The 18,803-nt window shown below is 44.7% G+C and overlaps 1 protein-coding gene across 1 annotated transcript in view; it reads left to right on the top strand.

Annotated features, from left to right (window-relative positions):
• LOC143283817 (protocadherin-1-like) overlaps positions 1–17,793 on the top strand; it is a 284,444-nt gene extending 266,651 nt beyond the window's left edge. Inside the window, exons 6-7 of the mRNA XM_076590191.1 lie at positions 6,045–6,189; positions 16,329–17,793. Of these exons, the coding sequence (XP_076446306.1) occupies positions 6,045–6,189; positions 16,329–17,506 (1,323 nt within the window). The 3' untranslated portion in view covers positions 17,507–17,793. The remainder of the gene's footprint in view (positions 1–6,044; positions 6,190–16,328) is intronic.
• Positions 17,794–18,803: the final 1,010 nt, after the last annotated feature.

The following is an 18,803-nucleotide window of genomic DNA, read 5'->3' as shown; positions in this document are numbered from 1 at the left end:
ACAAATACATAATAACCACTCGCCCTAACAGCTTTCCTTCACAACAATACCCCACCACGGGAGGTAGAAATACAAAAAGAAAACAAATAAACAAACAACAACACATATATCAAAAAAAAAAAAAAAGGAAAAAGAAGAGAGAGAGGAAAAAAACAACAACAACAAAACACACACACACACACACACACACACACACACACACACACACACACACACACAAGAAAAAAAAAGAAAAACAACAACAGATACCTTGCTGCGTTGAATGTTAACAACAACAATGGCTTTAAGAGAAAGGAAAGAAAGAAGAAGAAAAAAAAAAACACAAATGTCTACGTAATAATCACATGGGAATGGCACAGGTGGAAATGTCACGATCGACAATCTACCTCACGCACGGTATCGGCCCAACCTCTGGAACTTCTCCTGGAAGGCAAGGTAACCCGATATCACATGTTCCAGAAGAAAAGCACAACAGTGTTGAAGTTCCAAACCCATAGTTCAGATGTCTTGATTTATGTTTTTGTTGTTGTTTTGTTGTTTTTTGTTTGTTTGTTTTTTCTTTTTTTATTTCACCTGCTAGGAAAACAGAAGAAAGATAATTATGATAAAGCATTAGAGAGAGAGAGTAGGAGTGGGAGAGATAGACAGACAGACAGACAGATAAAGTGAGTGAGTGAGTGAGTGAGAAAGGAATGGGGAGAAAGATAGAGGGAGAGGGAGACAGAGAGAGTGAGACAGTTAGAGTGAGTGAGGAAGAGATAGAGACAAAGACATATAGAGAGGGAGAGAGAGAGAAATGGAGAGAGATGGAGACAGACAGACAGACAGAGACAGAGAGATGGGAGAGAGAGAGAGAGTGATGGATAAAGAAAGAGAGAGATAAAGACATAGAGAGGGAGGAAATAGAGAGAGAGAGAGAGAGAGAGAGAGAGAGAGAGAGAGAGAGAGAGAGAGAGAGAGAGAGAGAGAGAAACATAGAAGGATTTTTTTTCATATCTTTCTTTGAAAGGGAATGTTGATGTGTTAGTTATGGATTCATTTGACAGCACACACACACACACACACACACACACACACACACACACACACACACACACACACACACACACACACACAGAGAGAGAGAGAGAGAGAGAGAGAGAGAGAGAGAGAGAGAGAGAGAGAGAGAGAGAGAGAGAGAGAGAGAGAGAGAAACATAGAAGGATTTCATGTTGATGTGTTAGTTATGGATTCATTTGACAGCAGAGATGTCACGCGCTCGTTATTCACCTGTTTATCTGGTCGTTCAGTGAGAGAGCGCGAAAGAAAGGAAGCAATATTTGTATTTCTTTTTCATTTGATCACAACACATTACTCTGTGTAAAATTCGGGCTGCTCTCCCCAGGGAGAGCGCGTCGCTACACTACAGCGCCACCCCCTTTTTTTTTCCCCTGCGTGCAGTTTTATTTGTATTTCCTATCGAAATGGTTTCTTCTACAGAATTTTGCCAGAAACAGCCCTTTTGTTGCCGTGGGTTCTTTTACGTTCACTAAGTGCATGCTACACACGGGACCTGGGTTTATCGTCTCATCCGAATGACTAGCTTCCAGACCACCACTCAAGATCGAGTGGAGGGGGAGAAAATATCGGCGGCTGAGCCGTGATTCGAACCAGCGCGCTCAGAATCTCTCGCTTCCTAGGCGGATGGGTTACCTCCAGGCCATCACTCCACATTCATCTAGCTAGCTGGGGGTTAGTTCATTGGTTTTGTTACTGAGCTGGTTAGTTCCTTTTTTATTTTTTTTTTTTTTTTAGTAAGGTAGTAAGTTGGATTATGTTTTTATTTGTTTGTTTGCGTGCATGTTTACACACACACACACACACACACACACACACACACACACACACACACACACACACGCACACACACACACACGCACGCACACACACACACACACACACACACACACACACACACACACACACACACACACACACACACACACACACACACACACACACACACACAAGCACGCTTTCTCTTTCACTATGTCTCACCACCTTTCTCTCTCTGTATATGCGTATTCGTGAAATACGTGTGTGTGTGTGTGTGTGTGTGTGTGTGTGTGTGTGTGTGTGTGTGTGTGTGTGTGTGTGTGTGTGTGTGTGTGTGTGCCGACTGTCTGTGTGTCTGTGTGTGTGCGTGAATAGAGAGAGAGAGAGAGAGAGAGAGAGAGAGAGAGAGAGTATTTTAGCATGGCTGATGCTTCCATTCTTTTCAATACAGAACAAAATCGAGAAAGAAACGAAGAGAAAATCAAAATAAATGAGTAAAATGAATGACCAAAGAGAGAGAGACAGAGAGAGACAGACAGACAGACAGACAGAGACAGACTCACAAGCACAGATAAAGGGAAAGGGAGAGAGAGCTAGATAGATGAATGAATATATATATATATATATATATATATATATATATATATATATATATATATATATATATATATATATATATAAATGAATGAATGAATGAATGGATGAATGAATGGATGAATGAACGAGTGAACGAATGAATGAATGAATAAAATGAAGTCATTGACGACGGTAACATTTTAATTGACACTAGTTCCATCAAAAACTGATGTGCTGCTGCTGCTACTACTACTACTTCAACTACTACTACTACTACTACTGAACTGCTGCTACTACTGCTACTATTGCTACTGCTGCTGCTGCTTCTGCTGCTACTACTACTACTACTACTACTACTACTACTACTACTACTACTACTGCTGCTGCTGCTGCTGCTGCTGCTGGAAGTAGCAATGTTGTATAGTCCCATTATAACCAATTTGCGACAACAATTATGCTTATGCGCTACACAAAATTAGTAACAGTGACAATAACGCCTATTTCCAACATTGATGATAACACTTGGAGTAAGAAGAAGAGGAAGGAGAATAATAATGATGATGATGATGAGGAGGAGGAGGATGGTGATAACAATCATCATCATCATCATCATCATCATCACTTCTTCTTCTTCTTCTTCTTCTTCTTCTTCTTCTCTGTCTCACATCCTTTATTGAAAAATATCAGCTTCTATAGCAATCAATCAGGATTTAGACAGCACCACTCCTGTGAGACCACTTTATGTAAGATAAGATAAGATAAGATAAGATAAGAATAACTTTATTATCTCCAACTGGAGAAATTTGGTCAGGTGCATTATCACAACATAGACAAGTAAACAACATGGGGACCATAACTGTAAAAGCCAACAACAGCTCCTACAAATATTACGAAGATGCAAATGTAAAAAAGTATCACATACATCATTTCATACATACATCCACACACTGCAGGTAATAACTAGTATTCTTAATGTAAAAACAGAAAGAATTAAGAAACATTATTTGAATATAATTAGAATAACTGATTCATGGCTGCGTGATATCAATAACAACAAGGCGGTTGGAGTGATATTCCTTGATTTCACAAAAGCGTTTGACTTAATCAATCACGAAATATTGCTTCAAAAATTGAAATGTTACAGTATTGACGAAAACTGCTTATTGTTTCTCGGGTCTTACCTAGAAAACCGTATTCAATCTGTCTGTTCACGTGGCTTTATTTCTTCCAAAAGCAATGTTCCAAGAGGAGAACCACAAGGGTCAATTCTAGGCCCTCTCTTATTTTCCTTGTATATCAATGATCTACCTTTATCAATTCAACATGCAATATGTGATTTATTTGCTGATGATACATCAGTACAATATGCTAGTCACAATGTTGACGAAATTAGTTATCATCTGAATACCAGCATGAAATCTGTCGAAAACTGGTGTCATGCTAATGATATGGTCGTGCACCCTGAAAAGACAGAATGCATGTTAATTTGTCCTCGTCAGAAAAGATAGAAGATGAAAGAAACACAACTTAACATAAAATATAAAGACAATATCATTAAACAATTTACTAAGCATATGCTAATAGGCATTGCTATTAATCAAAATCTTTCGTGGCAGAAACATATTCACTGCCTTATAAAACAAGTAGCATTTAGTGTGTTCCAATTGTCACAGATCAAACACTTTCTTGATAATCATTCTAGACGTACGTTTTACTTTGCCTGTATCCAGTCTCGTCTCAGCTATTGCTCGATTATTTGGGGTAAATGTCCTCCTTCTACATCAAAGCCACTTCGCTCTTTACAAAAACGTGCCATTAAGATGATTAGCCATCTGAATTTATTTAAAATGAATCTCTCATGTAATGGAAGCATAGAATGGAACATGCTTCCAAAGACATGTCGTCAAATCCCAGCCATATCTCTCTTTAAGTGTAGCATAAAAATATTTCTATTCGATACTTTTGATTAACCTACTCGCGGTCTTTTGCAAATGCTTGCTTGTACTCAGTCCACTAACTGCCACGCCATCTAATGAAAGCAATGTTAATGCTAATGCTACCAAATGAACAGTAAGTGCATGTTTGTGTGTGTGTTTGAATGTGTGGGCGTGAATATGTATGTATGTCTTTGTTTGCTTGTTTTATGATGTGTGTGTGTGTGTGTGTGTGTGTGTGTGTGTGTGTGTGTGTGTGTGTGTGTGTGTGTGTGTGTACGTACGTACGTACGTGATAATGTACCAACTGTTCTTTTCATTGCTTTTATAGACTATTCCAGTTACTATTCTTATTCGTCGTTCTTATCATTTTATCTTATTTCATTATACTTCTTTATTTTTACGTTTTGTGTCGTTAAATGGGCCTGAATTGTAAAAAGGCCTTTACTACGCCTAATTCTTTACCCATTAAAGATTTAATCAATCAATCAATTTTCTTCGTTCATGGGCTGCAACTCTCACTTCACTGGTACGTACAAGTGTGGGCTTTTACGTGTATGACCTTTTTCTTTTTTACCCCGCCATGTTGGCACCCATAGTCTGTTTTCGGAGGTGTGCATGCTGGGTATGTTCTTGTTTCCGTAACTCACCGAACGCTGACATGGATTACAGGACCTTTAACGTGCGTATTTGATCTTTTGCGTGCGTATACACATGATGGGGGTTCAGACGCTAGCAGGTCTGCACATGCTGACCTGGGAGATCAGAAAAAAAAAAAACAACCTCCACCCTTAACCCACCAGGCGCCGTTACCGAGATTCGAACCCGGGACATTCAGATGGAAAGTCCAATGCTTTAACCACTCGGCTATTGCGCCCGTCATCGTCATCATAATAATTACAACAATTGTGTGATCGTTGTGTCCGGCTGACCATTTGAACAGCAGAGGAAGCAACTGCTGTCCCAATTATCTGGGTAAGAAGAAGATTAGAGTGGAGAATGTCTTTCCCATGTTACATCCCCACTCTCTCGGCCAAAAGGGTTTCAGGACAGTCGGCGTTGAGATGGTTCCCAAAGGCCAGCAAGCCCCCAAGGCTGCAGCAAGTGCAATGTTGCCCCCTAGTTTGAGAGTCATAGACCTCCACCAAAGGCTAAGCTGTAAATGATTTCCCATTGCAATGGAGAAACCATTGATGATACAGCTGTCACTTTCCTGTTGGCCCAACTGTAAACTTGAGTCAGTCTGTATTATATGCTTAGTGTTGAAGCACAATCATAACAATAATACTAATAATGTGGATGTGATGGCCTAGAGGTAACGCGTCCGCCTTGGAAGCGAGAGAATCTGAGCGCGCGGGTTCGAATCACGGCTTAGCCGCCGATACTTTCTCCCCCTCCACTAGACCTTGAGTGGTGGTCTGGGCGCTAGTCATTCGGATGAAACGATAAACCGAGGTCCCGTGTGTAGCATGCACTTAGGGCACGTAAAAGAACCCACGGCAACAAAAGGGCTGTTCCTGGCAAAATTCTGTAGAAAAATCCACTTCGATAGGAAAAGCAAATAAAACTGCACGCAGGAAAAAATTACAAAAAAAAAAGGTGGGTGGCGCTGTAGTGTAGCGCGACTTTCACACAGAGAAATCTGTTGTGATAAAATGAAATACAACTAGAAATAAAACTGATGATGGTAACAACAACACTGCCTCCTACCCCCAACAGGCTGGCGAGAAGTGGCAACCAGTGGTGAGACAGGAGGATGGCCAGAGCGACTCCTCAGGGGAGACCATCCCCAGCGACAGCGGCCGCGGCGGAAGTGAAGAGGACATCAGCCATGGCAGCAGTCACGTGGGAGCCGCACTGAATGGTGGGTACCTTCCTTGGGGACAGCTCAGTCTGGATTCGGTTCTCTCTCTCTCTCTCTCTCTCTCTCTCTCTCTGTATGTGTGTGCGCGCGCGCTTGTGTGTGTGTGTGTGTGTGTGTGTGTGTGTGTGTCTGTGTCTGTGTCTGTATCTCTTTGTGTGTGTGTGCGTGTGTGTGTGTGTGTGTGTGTGTGTGTGTGTGTGTGTGTGTGTGTGTGTGCACGCGCTTGTGTGTGTGTGTGTGTGTGTGTGTGTGTGTGTGTGTGTGTGTTGATTGCTTTCTCACCTCCAGGAGGCGAGGGCTCTTTTGTACAAAAGTTCTCTGTTTTGGGGGTTTTTTTTGTTCGTTTTTGTTTTTTGATGTTTTGTTTTTGTTTTGTTTTTTGCGTGTGTGTGTGTGTGTGTGCGCGCGCGTGTGTGTGTGTGTGTGTTCATTATTTTCTCACCTCAAGGAGGCGAGGGCTCTGTACAAAAGTTATGTGTAGGGGAGGGGTGTGTGTGTGTGTGCGCGCGCGCGCGCGCACGCGCGCGCGGGTGCATGCGTGCGTGTGTGCGTGCGTGCGTGCGTGTTGATTGTTTTCTCACCTCTAGGAGGCGAGCGGATTGCTCTGTTGTTACAAATGTTCAACAGACCTACATCGAGCAGTGTTACTGCAATGAACTACAGCAGTGATTTTAAATGGCACCGGTTGAAATCGTAAAGAAAAAAGGATCTCCCAGATTGTATGTAGTATCTCATGCATCAGTTGTATGGAAAGGGAAGTTAGAAAAAAAAACACAAGGAACCACACAATAATCTTTGACAAAATGAATGATTTACTTAACTAAGGATATCTAACCAGCTAACTAACTAGATTGTGAGCTTAATAAGCTAACTAGCTGGCTGGCTAACTAACTGTATATATCTGACTTATTAATGAAGTCAGTCACCTCTTTAATTCTTTCATTTCCTCATCTCCACAAAAAAAAAAGAAGAAAAAAGTTGTACATTGGTAAGTTATTTCACAACTGTTTCTCTCTCTTTAATCTCTTCATCTCCACAAGCAAAAACAACACCCCCCCCACCCCCCCATACCCCCCCCCCCCCAAAAAAAAAGAGTTGCAAATTGGTAAGTTATTTCAAAACCGTTCTTTCTCTATTCTCTCACCTATTCCTTTTTTTTTTCTTTCTTTTTTTTTTCTTTCTACTTCTCTACAGTTTTAGCCTGCAGCTAATGCGCATGTCACAACAGTTTCTTTTCTTTTTTCTTTTTTTTCTTAATTGCTGTTTGCTCTTTGAGGGGTGGCGTTATAGAGTTGCTGCGCTGAACTTAAGTTTGGAACGAAAGAAAAAAAGGAAGACAGAGTGAAAATAAAGAAAAGAAAACAGAATCGAAGAAAGGGGAACCAATGCAGAAAGAAAGCAAAATCAAATGGAATGAAATACTATAAAAAAGATTTTTTTTTTAAATATATAAATAAAAAAAAGAATAAAAGAGAGAAAGAAAGAGAAAGAGAGGGAGAGAAGGGGCAGAAAACTGAAAAAAAACAACAACAACAACAAAAACACATGAAATATCAAAAAATAAATAAAAGAAAGAAGATAAATCAATAAGAAAAAACAAACAACCACTAAATAAAACGCAGAAAGGAAGGGAGAAAGAAAGAGTGAGTGAAAGAAAATAAAGACAGGCAGACAAAAACAAAACAAAACAAGGCAAAGACAGAAAAAAAAAAGAAAAAAAAGGCAATCAAACAAAGATTGAAACAAAAGGCAAACAGACAAAAGATTGAAGAAAAAGGCAAACAGACAAAGATTTAAAAAGGGCAAACAGACAAAGATTGAAAAAGGCAAACAAAGACTTTACAAAGGCAAACAGACAAACAATTGAAATAAAAGCAAACAGACAAAGATTGTGGTGATGCAAACAGACAAAGAATAGCGGGGGGGGGGGGGGGGGGGGAACAAACAAAGATTGGGGGGATGCGAACAAAGATTGGGGGGTGCAAACAGACAAAGATTGGGGATGCAAACAGACAAAGATTGGGGGTGCAAACAGACAAAGATTGGGGGGATGCAAACAGACAAAGATTGGGGATGCAAACAGACAAAGATTGGGGGGAATGCAAACAGACAAAGATTGGGGGTGTGTGCAAACAGACAAAGATTGGGGGGTGCAAACAGACAAAGATGGGGGGAATGCAAACAGACAAAGATTGGGGGGGGTGCAAACAGACAAAGATTGGGGGGTGCAAACAGACAAAGATTGGGGGGAATGCAAACAGACAAAGATTGGGGGGGGTGCAAACAGACAAAGATTGGGGGGTGCAAACAGACAAAGATTGGGGGTGCAAACAGACAAAGATTGGGGGTGCAAACAGACAAAGATGGGGGGGTGCAAACAGACAAAGATGGGGGGGTGCAAACAGACAAAGATTGGGGGGTGCAAACAAAGATTGGGGGGTGCAAACAGACAAAGATTGGCGGGGGGGAGGGGGGTGCAAACAAAGAATGGCGGAAGGGATGCAAACAGACAAAGATTGGGGGAATGCAAACAGACAAAGACTGGGGGGGATGCAAACAGACAAAGATTAGGGGCGGGGGGGGGGGGATGCAAACAGACAAAGATTGGGGAGGGGGGGAAAGGCAAACAGACAAAGATTGTTTTTAAAAGGCAAGCAGGCAACAATAACACGTGGACCAGGAAAACAAACATACAAATAACAATATGAAAAAAAAAAAAAAACTGAAAAAAAATAATGCAAAAAGAATTATATAACAAAAGTGATAGGGAAAAAAAGAAAAAGAAAGACAAACAAATGAATAAATAAAATAAAATAAAGCGCGAACTAAAGTAACAACAGCAACAACAAGAGAGAGAGAGAGAGAGAGAGAGAGAGAGAGAGGAGAGAGAGAGAGAGAGAGGAGAGAGAGAGAGAGAGAGAGAGAGGGAGAGGAGAGAGAGAGGGAACCGAAGGAAAAGATCGAACAAGAAAATAGAAAACTAGAAAGAAAACAAGAGATAAATAAAGAAAACAAAAACCAGTGTTTCACAATGGCAGAGACAGACAGACAGACAGACAGACAGAGACACAGGGACAGAGACAGAGAGTCAGAGACAGAGAGATAGAGGGACAGAGAGACAGAGACAGAGAGAGACAGAGCGAAGCTCATGTATAAATGATCAAGCTTTCGCCCTCGCTTTGCGCTCTTGTGCTGTGCGGATGCATTATCTTAGCGGCAAACTCTTCTTCCTCCCACCCCCCACCGCCCCCAGCCCTCCCCCCGACCCCCTCCACTCCACCAACCCCCCTACCCAAAAAACAACAACAGGACCCCCCCCCCTCACACACACACACACACACACACACACACGCACACACGCACACGCACACACACACACACACACACACACCTCCTCACCCACCCAGCACCCTCCCTTCCCCCACACCCCTTCCCCCTCCCCCCCCGCAACCCCAGTCGTGTGTGCTTTGTCAACACTGGCGTGCGACACTCTGTCTCTTCCCATCAAGGTCGTGCTTCTCAGAGAAAACACAGAAAAATAAGAAGAAAGAATAAGAAAAGAAAAAAACAACAACCAACAATGGAAAACAATGGAGAAGAAACACAAAGAAACAAAGGAAAAAAAGGAGAAGAAAGAAAGAAAGAAAGAAAGAAAGAAAGAAGGAAAGAAAAATCCGTTTGTTTTATTCCTTTCTGTATCTCTCTGTCTCTCTGCCTCTGTCTGTTTATCAGTCTGACTGCCTGTGTGTCTCTTTCTCTCTCTCCAATTGATTAATCAATGAATTAATCATTTGATATATTCATTCATTCATTCATTCATTCATTCTCTCTCGCTCGTGCACGCGAACTTAAAACCGGGTCGTTACAAGTCCCCGGAATTTCTTTCTTCTTCCGCTTCTCCTACAACGCGTCCCTGAAACGAAGGTTCTGCAAATTTGCGGAAACGTTGTTCGTGATATTGCCTAAATTTGGAACGAAACTAGGGACAGATCTGAAACCTATTCAGAAACAAATCTATAGATAATTGGATCAGAGAGGGATGCTTGTGTACGGTCTACAATTTTAAGGTTAAACTATAAAACATTCCATAGCGTTTTGCAGGGCATCGGGGTTAGTAGTGAATTCATATCCACTGTGGGCTAGGCTTAGCAGAGGAAGGTATGACATCCCCCGCAACACCCCCCCCCCCCCCCCGCACCCCCGCCCCGACCGTTTTAGAAGCGTTCCCTAACCAAAGTGTAAGTTCACATTCATACTATCTGGGCGGAGCGAGCGAATTCGGACGGAAGAAAATGCCTTTCCCAAGGACACAAACGTTATGCCGAAACGGGGGCCGGTATCGAACTCTGATCACAGGTGAACAATGGATCATATCAGAAGTTGAACCCTAACCCACTCTGCCTTTACTCCAGTGAATTAAAAGAGGAAAAAAAGAAAAAAAAAAAAAGAAAAAAAAAAGCCCGTTGTGTGGACGACGAATTGTGACCTTTGAACAAAACCAAACCAAAGATACGTTCTAAAGGACCAGGAACACACAAGAAATAAACACACTGGGTCTGGAACGACTTTATAAAGAACGAGTGGATAATAAAGAGACGTTAAAAAGACAGAGAGAAAGGTACTAAAAACAGGAGCACAAAGCTCCAGGCGGGGCATTACAAACAGCGAAGTGATAATAAAAACCAGTTGAAATAATACACACAAAGACATCAGCAACAGAAACACAAGTTGGAATGGCCCCAAGGGCTCTTTAGACTGAACTGATAGGAGACCCTAACAGACCCATTGACAGGATATTGTGCAACGCATATTACGCCCAGACAATAAACCGAACGCTTTAAGCGAGGCGTTAAAAGAGTGTGACACGAAGGCATTGGTCAAAAGGAATATGTTTAAGCAAATGCTTTTTGTGACGGCGCAAAGCAAACTAGGAAACGATAGGAGCCGATGAATAATTAATTGAAAGACATCCTGTTTTGTTAAAGCGAAGCAGTGTGACACAAAATATTAGCAACTAAAACAAAAAACAAAACAACAACAACAACAACAAAACTAGATAAGAGCAGCCGGTGTGGTAAAGTGGAGAAAACGGGCTTGGATTCCATCAGACGTAACATTTTTCAGTCAGTGTTCAACTCTTTATTTTTTCCAGAGTTTAGTGTACACAGGGCATAAATTAATGAAAAGACTGGAACCACTGGCGACTTCGTCATGTTCGTGGATGCTCTTTTGAAAATGCTGATCAAAGTTCTCCGCCTTACAGGGCATGTGTCAGTATCTATTTGACATCCAGTCGACACCGACATTATAATTATTATCATCATCATGGAAAGAAGTGTGGAGCACAGACCTGTCAGTTTATCTCAAACCGCATGAAATCTCCTTAGCGTCGCCATGATCATCTGCGTTCCCATCAATCATCGGATAACAAAGAAGACTCCTCAGTTCCAAATCTGTGGCAAAGCCTTTGATGTTGGCAGTTTCACGGGGGACTTAGGGGCAAGCAACATCAAGGCAGCTCACTCGGATTGGCTGCCACGAAAAAGGGAATAATTGTTCTGGGCAGGAGGCTTAGTTAGATGGTTGTCCTGAGCATCTCTTGAATGAGAATAGGCACAGCTAGGAAAAAAAAACCAAAAAAAACAACAACAAAAAACAAACAAACCCGAAGTGACTTAGCAGCAGCAGTGTACGGTGTTCTCTGACTAGTAAGCCTGTACTGGAAATCATTTACAGCTTATTCTTATGTGTAGGACTATGACTCTTAAACTGGGAGGCAAGATTGCACTGACTCTTAATGCTGCAGCATTTAGGGCTAGTTGGCCTTTGGGAACCATCCCCAACGCCAGCTGTCCTGAAACCCTCTTGGCCGAGAGAGCAGGGGTGTAACTTGGGCAAGACACTCTCCACAAAAATAAAATCCTAGCCCAGAAAACCGGGACAATAGTTACCTCCTCTGCTGTTCTGATGGTCAGAGTCGAACACGACTGACTATCATACATTCAAAAGCCTGAACTGACAGCTCCCTCTGAACTGTTGTTCGGAGATGCTGCTGTGGATGATGAAGCTGAGATAAGTAAGGTGTAGATAATGAAAGCGGGACAGCATAACTCTTCTTCTTCTGCGTTCGTGGGCTGCAACTCCCACGTTCACTCGTATATACGCGAGTGGGCTTTTACGTGTATGGCCGTTTTCAACTCGCCATGTAGTCAGCCATACTCCGTTTTCGGGGGTTGTATGCTGGGTATGTTCTTGTTTCCATAACCCGTCGAACGCTGACATAAATTACAGGATCTTTAACGTGCGTATTTGATCTTCTGCTTGCGTATACAGACGAAGGGGGTTCAGGCACTGGCAGGTCTGCACATATGTTGACCTGGGAGATCGTAAAAATCTCCACCCTTTACCCACCAGGCGCCGTTACCGAGATTCGAACCCGGGACCCTCAGATTGAAAGTCAATCGCTTTAACCATTCGGCTATTGCACCCGTCGGGACAGCATAACAAATCTAAGAAGAGGAAAAAAGAAGAAGAAAAAAGTAAACTTAACTGAAAACAAGACTTGCCAGTTGCGACAGCATTGATGTACATACATTCACAAAACAGCATATCACTGTGAAGACCCAGTTTCAGTTTCAGTTTCAGATTCAAGGAGACGTTAACACGTGGGGATTGATTCATTGTTCCCTCCACACCACAGCTGTTTTAACAAGATAGAACGAAAAAACCTTGATAGTCTTACAATTAATGTCTTTCTCGTTTGTTCAAAGCTTTTCTCGTTTGTATAATCCAGGGTGTGCAACGTTTAAAAAGGAAGGTGGCAGAATTGTTAAGACGTTCAGCTGTCAAGTCAAAGAGTTCGTGAGGGTGTGGGTTCGAATCCCGCTCTCGCCCTTTCTCCTACGTTTGACCGGAAAACCAAAACTAAGCGTCTAGTCTTGCGGATGAGACGGGACGATAAACCGAGGTCCCGTGTGCAGCACGCACTTGGCGCACTGAAAAAAGAACCCATGGCAACGAGAGCGTTGTTGGCAAAATCATGTAAAAAAAAAAAAAAAAAAAAAATCCACTTTGATAGATACATAAAAATAGAAGCATGTACTCAAGGCCTGACACGCGCGACGGGTTATGCTGCTGCCAGGCATCTGCCTAGCAGATGTGGTGTAGCGTATATGGATTTGCTCGAGCGCGGTGACGCCTCCTTAAGAAACTGAAACTGACACATAAAACCTGTGCCACTGCTGATTCCATCGAGTTCCATCACAACACTTTTAGTTGTTGTTGGTGGATTTTTGTTTTATTTTCCACAACACAAAACAGGAGGAAAACGAACATGAAAATACGTTGTGTCTGGGGGCAAACAGAACATAGTATAAGAAAGTATGGGAAAAGACGAGTCTCTGACCCAGACTTGGAAACAGACACCTTTGGAACTCAGGTTGGCCTTAAAAAAGGGCGGATTTTCATTCCTCGGGCTTTTTTTTTTAATGTTCTTTCTTTCTTTCTTTATTTTCTTTTTTTTAAAAATTCTTTCTATCTTTCGTTCCTATTTGATTTTATCATTGTACCGTTAGATTTTGCTTTCTTCTCTTTTACGTTTCGTTTGGAACAGTTGCTGTTTTGTTCTCTCTCTCTCTCTCTCTCTCTCTCTCTCTCTCTCTCTCTCTCTCTCTCTCTCTCTCTCTCTCTCTCTCTCTCTCGCTTTGTCTTTTGTTGTTGCTTTGCACCCTTCATTATATTTATTCTTTTTTTCAACCCTTGCTTTTTTTCTACTTATTCCGTGCTTCCCTGCTGTTCCCTCCTTCCTTTAACTCACTTTAATCGGTTTGTTTTGAAGTGAATTCTCGATTTCTTTCCTCCTCCTCCTCCTCCTCCTCCTCCTCCTTCTTCTTCTTCTTCTTCTTCTTCTTCTTCTTCTTTGTTAGTGGGCTACAACTCCCACGTTCACTCGTATGTATGACTGCACGTGTATGACTGTTTTTACCCCGCCATGTAGGCAGCCATACTCCGTTTTCGGGGTGTGCGTGATGAGTATATTCTTATTTCCATAACCCACCGAACGCTGCCATGGATTACAGGATCTTTAACGTGCGTATTTGATCTTCTGCTTGCGTGTACATACTCAGGGGGTTCAAGCACAAACAGGTCTGCAGATACGTTGACCTGGGAGATCGGGAAAATCTCCACCCTTTTACCCACCAGGCGCCGTTACCGAGATTCGAACCCGGGACCCTCAGATTGAAAGCCTGTTGCGCCCGTTTTTGCCTTTTTGTCTTGTTTTCACTCTCGTTTTTCTTTTCTTCCTTTTTTTCCCCCCTTTCTTTCTTCATTTTTGTTTTGCTTTATTTTTTTTCTATGTTCATAATTCAGTCTTGAACTACCCCCTATCCCCTCTCGCCCGTGCAAATCAGTTGTTTCATCAAGGTTATTTTTTGTTTTTAATGAAACAATGAAATTTACTACAGATCGATGGTAGAAGCGACTTGTAACCCTGAAAATGAAACATGAGAGAGAGAGAGAGAGAGAGAGAGAGAGAGAGAGAGGGGGGGGGGGGGGGAGGGAGGGAAGGAGGGACAGAGAGAGAGAAAAGCTTTTTCGCTTCCTCATTATTTTCACGCTGTGGTTTTTGAATTTGCACCAGCTCCAAAATGTGACTTTTATACGCATTAACCCTTTTCTGTGACCGACTTTCCCAAGCTGATAAGTTGCTAGGACGATTGAAAAAAAAAAGAGAAAAAAACAAACAAACAAACAAACAAAAACACACAAACCCCCCCCAAAAAAAACCAACAACTTGTCTTTGCTTCATTGTCCAAGAAGCGAGCGTCAGAAATCAGTTAAACCAGTAATGATTTTTTGACGCTTTCTTCAAAGGGGGAAAAAAACCCCCACCCAAAACAAACAAACGAAGCAACAAAACACCGGACGATGGTGGCGGGGGGTAAAGTGGGGGCTGGTGGGTACAGGGTGCGAGGGGGGTCAAGGGGGTGGGGGGGGGGGGGGGGGGGGTTGGACGTGGGGAAGAGATGAAGAGACAGGGTGTGACAGTGTGACAAAGGAAGCGCGGACATTATCCAGCTGTAAAATCCATCAGCGGCTGGCGCCATGATGACGACGCTGAGGCTGTTCTGTGTCTGTGTCTACTTCGCGGCGCGAACTTGGAGAGAGAATGGGGGGGAGGGGGGGAGGGGGGGGAGAGAGAGAGGAGAGAGAGAGAGGAGAGAGTGGGGGAGAGAGAGAGGGGGGAGAGAGAGAGGTGGGAGGGGAGAGAGAGAGTGAGGGTAGACGGAGAGAGAGGGGAGAGGGGAGAGAGAGAGAAAGAGAGAGAGAGGAGAGAGAGAGAGAGAGGGATGAGAGACAGAGAGAGGGAGAGAGAGAGAGAGGAGAGAGAGAGGAGAGAGAGATAGAGGGAGGGGAGACAGAGAGGGAGAGAGGGGGGAGTGGAGAGAGAGAGTGGAGAGAGAGAGAGAGAGATAGGGGAGGCGAGAGAGAGGAGAGAGAGAGAGAGAGAGGAGAGAGAGAGGAGAGAGAGATAGAGGGAGGGGAGACAGAGAGGGAGAGAGGGGGGAGTGGAGAGAGAGAGTGGAGAGAGAGAGAGAGAGATAGGGGAGGCGAGAGAGAGGAGAGAGAGAGAGAGAGAGAGAGAGAGGGAGGCAGACAGACAGCCGGACGGACAGACAGACATATAGACAGATAGAGACAGGAAGACACACAGAGAGACAAAGAGACAGACAGACGGACAGAAGGACTGACATACAGAGACAGGCAGAGAGACAGAGAATCGGACATATATGTATGTATTTCTCTCTCTCTCTCTCTCTCTCTCTCTCTCTCTCTCTCTCTCTCTCTCTCTCTCTCTGTGTGTGTGTGTGTGTGTGTGTGTGTGTGTGTGTGTGTCCGATTCTCTGTCTGTGTGAAACAGAGAGAGACACAGAGACTGACAGACAGTCTGCCGGACGGACAGAAAGAGAGAACTTTCCGTGCACACACACACACACAGACACACACACACACACACACACACACACACACACACACACACACACACACACACACACACACAAATGGTGACCCTGCCTTTATCTCCCAAAGCACTCACTCCATCCCTCTCTCCCTCCATCCCTCCTTCTCTGTTCCAGACGACAGCCGGCTGGCCGCCTTGCACGACGCCAGCTTCACGTCCTCCAGCACCTTCCCCGGGCCCGGTAACTACAGCCACCCCTTGTCCAACCCCAACCCCAACAAGTCCAGCGTTAGGGATCCCATCCGGAACAGCTCGCGGAAGCACGTCACCTTCAAGGACCTGGGGGCCGGCAAGCGAGCACTGCGGACCCTGACAGGACCCGTCGGGCCTGCTGGCTCCACTTCCGGCGGAAGCGGAAGTGGAAGTGACGCGAACTGCGCGCGGCGCGACACGAACGGCGGTCCCCGGAGTGTTGGAGGAGGAGGAGGACCAGGCGCTGACGTTTCACCCACCACGGGCGGCGGCGGTGGATCCCCTTCTCCCCGCTATACCCAGCTGCCCAACAGAGACTCTCCCCTGCACAGCTACACGGGCACCACCACCACAACCAAGGACACGCTGAGCTCTCCGAGGGGGTACACCCCCAACCACTACCAGCACCACCAGCACCACCTGCAGCAGCAGGAGACTATGCGGGAAGTCCCCAGGGCTGCAGGCTCTATGGCCACTGCCACGGGCAACGCCACTTCCGTCAACTCCGCCCGCAGTCCTTACAGTCTCCAGGACGGAGGCAACAACACCAGAACCGTGCCCACCTACGTCAACGAGCCTTACGGGAACCTGCAGGGGTCGGGGTCGGGATCGGGGTCGGCATCGTCGTCGCCCCTCAACTCCCCCTCCTCCTCTAAGGATTGGTCCCGCGCTACGGCTCTGCTGCAGCGAGACGGTGGTCCCCGGGCACAGCAGCATCAGCAGGCCCCTAGGAGCACCTTCAACACTTCCCAGGAGATGCAAACATTTGTGCCCCCGACCTGCAGGGCCCGAGAGGGCGGCGGCGGCGGCGGCGGCGGCGGTGGTGGGATTCGGGACTTCCGCCCTTCCCAGTCAACCTCCGCCTGCTCCAACCACCCCTCCAAGACTTCCAGGGAGTCGCCGCTGGGTTTCCGGGGCGACGCCAAGCACGTGCCGCGAGACTGGCACAACGACAGCCTGATCACCAATGCCACCACCGCTACCGATGACTACGACGACCAGAGGTCCACCACAACGTCCGGGAGCTACACCATCGACAACGAGGACGGCTACGTGGGGGTGGAACTGAGCCACGCTCCGTGGAAGGACGTGGTTGTGTGAAGTGAACACTACTTGTGCTGTGTTCTGGCTACACGAAGGGGGAGGGGTGTGGGGGTGGGGATGTGTGTGAGGGGGACAATAATACACACAAGTCAGACTTGCAACCGAGACAAGTTCAAGAACAAATACAGTTCCGTAGCTGATCGGTGTAGACAACAGTGACAGTAGCTTGTAGATTTGTGAGTCTTCTCCGCCGGTGGCAACCAACCCCCAAACCCCAACCCTCACCCCTGCCAAGACTGATTTGGACTATGGTGGTGGTATCAACGAGGCGACACCCAGAGAGAGCAAGGGACCTCCCCCACCCTCCCATCCACCCCACCCTCTCCCCCCCCCCCCAAAAAAAAAAACAACCCCACTGAGTGTGTCTGTGTGTCTGTGTCTGTGCGTGTGTGTGTTTATTTTTGAGGCGGGGGGACATCGACGCAGCGGTAAGCTTAACCAGTGCACACAGTATCGGTTCTCTGTTGTCGTCAGCAAGCTTCACATGTGTGCGCGCTGTCTTATCTCTCTCTCTCTCTTTCTCTTTCTAATTATTCATATGCACCAATGGCTTTTGTGTGTGTGTGTGTGTGTGTGTGTGTGTGTGTGTGTGTGTGTGTGTGTGTGTGTGTGTGTCGGTGTCGGTGTCGGTGTCTGTGTCTCCGTGTGTGTGTCTGTGTGTGCGTGTTGACGTAATGTTGGCAGAGGAATGCATAGTCCGTAATACGGTGTGGACACATTGATTTTTTTGGTGGGTGCTTGTGTTGTGTATCTAATACACACACACACACACACACACGAGAGAAAGAGAGAGAGAACGCCTGTGTGTGTGTGTGTGTGTGTGTGTGTGTGTGTGTGTGTGTGTGTGTGTGTGTGTGTGTGTGTGTGTGTGTAACTGTATAATGTATAAAACAAAAAAAAAAGCTGTAATAAGTAACGGTTCCCTCTGTGTGTGTGTGTGTGTGTGTGTGTGTGTGTGTGTGTGTGTGTGTGTGTGTGTGTGTGTTGGTTTATCGTTTCATATATATATATATATATATATATATATATATATATATATATATATATATATATATATATATTTTCCATGCACCTATTCACACATGCGATTTTCTGCTCTCAAAGACAACAGTGCGTTGAGCCCATGTCTACTCCCTATCTTCGTAGGATGGTCAAGCGTATTATTTTAATAAAAACTAATGAATTAAAAGGACTACCCAAACCCATACATGGCAATGAATTTTTTTTTTCTTGTGCCCTGAGCTTCAGAACCAGTCTAAGAGAACGCTGATCATGTGGCCTTTGTTTTTGTTTT

The sequence above is a fragment of the Babylonia areolata genome, chromosome 7 (genome assembly GCF_041734735.1).
Source record: "Babylonia areolata isolate BAREFJ2019XMU chromosome 7, ASM4173473v1, whole genome shotgun sequence".
Lineage (NCBI taxonomy): Eukaryota > Metazoa > Mollusca > Gastropoda > Neogastropoda > Buccinidae > Babylonia > Babylonia areolata.
The sequence above is the reverse complement of the archived record's forward strand: the minus strand, read 5'-3'. Positions and strand labels throughout refer to the sequence as shown.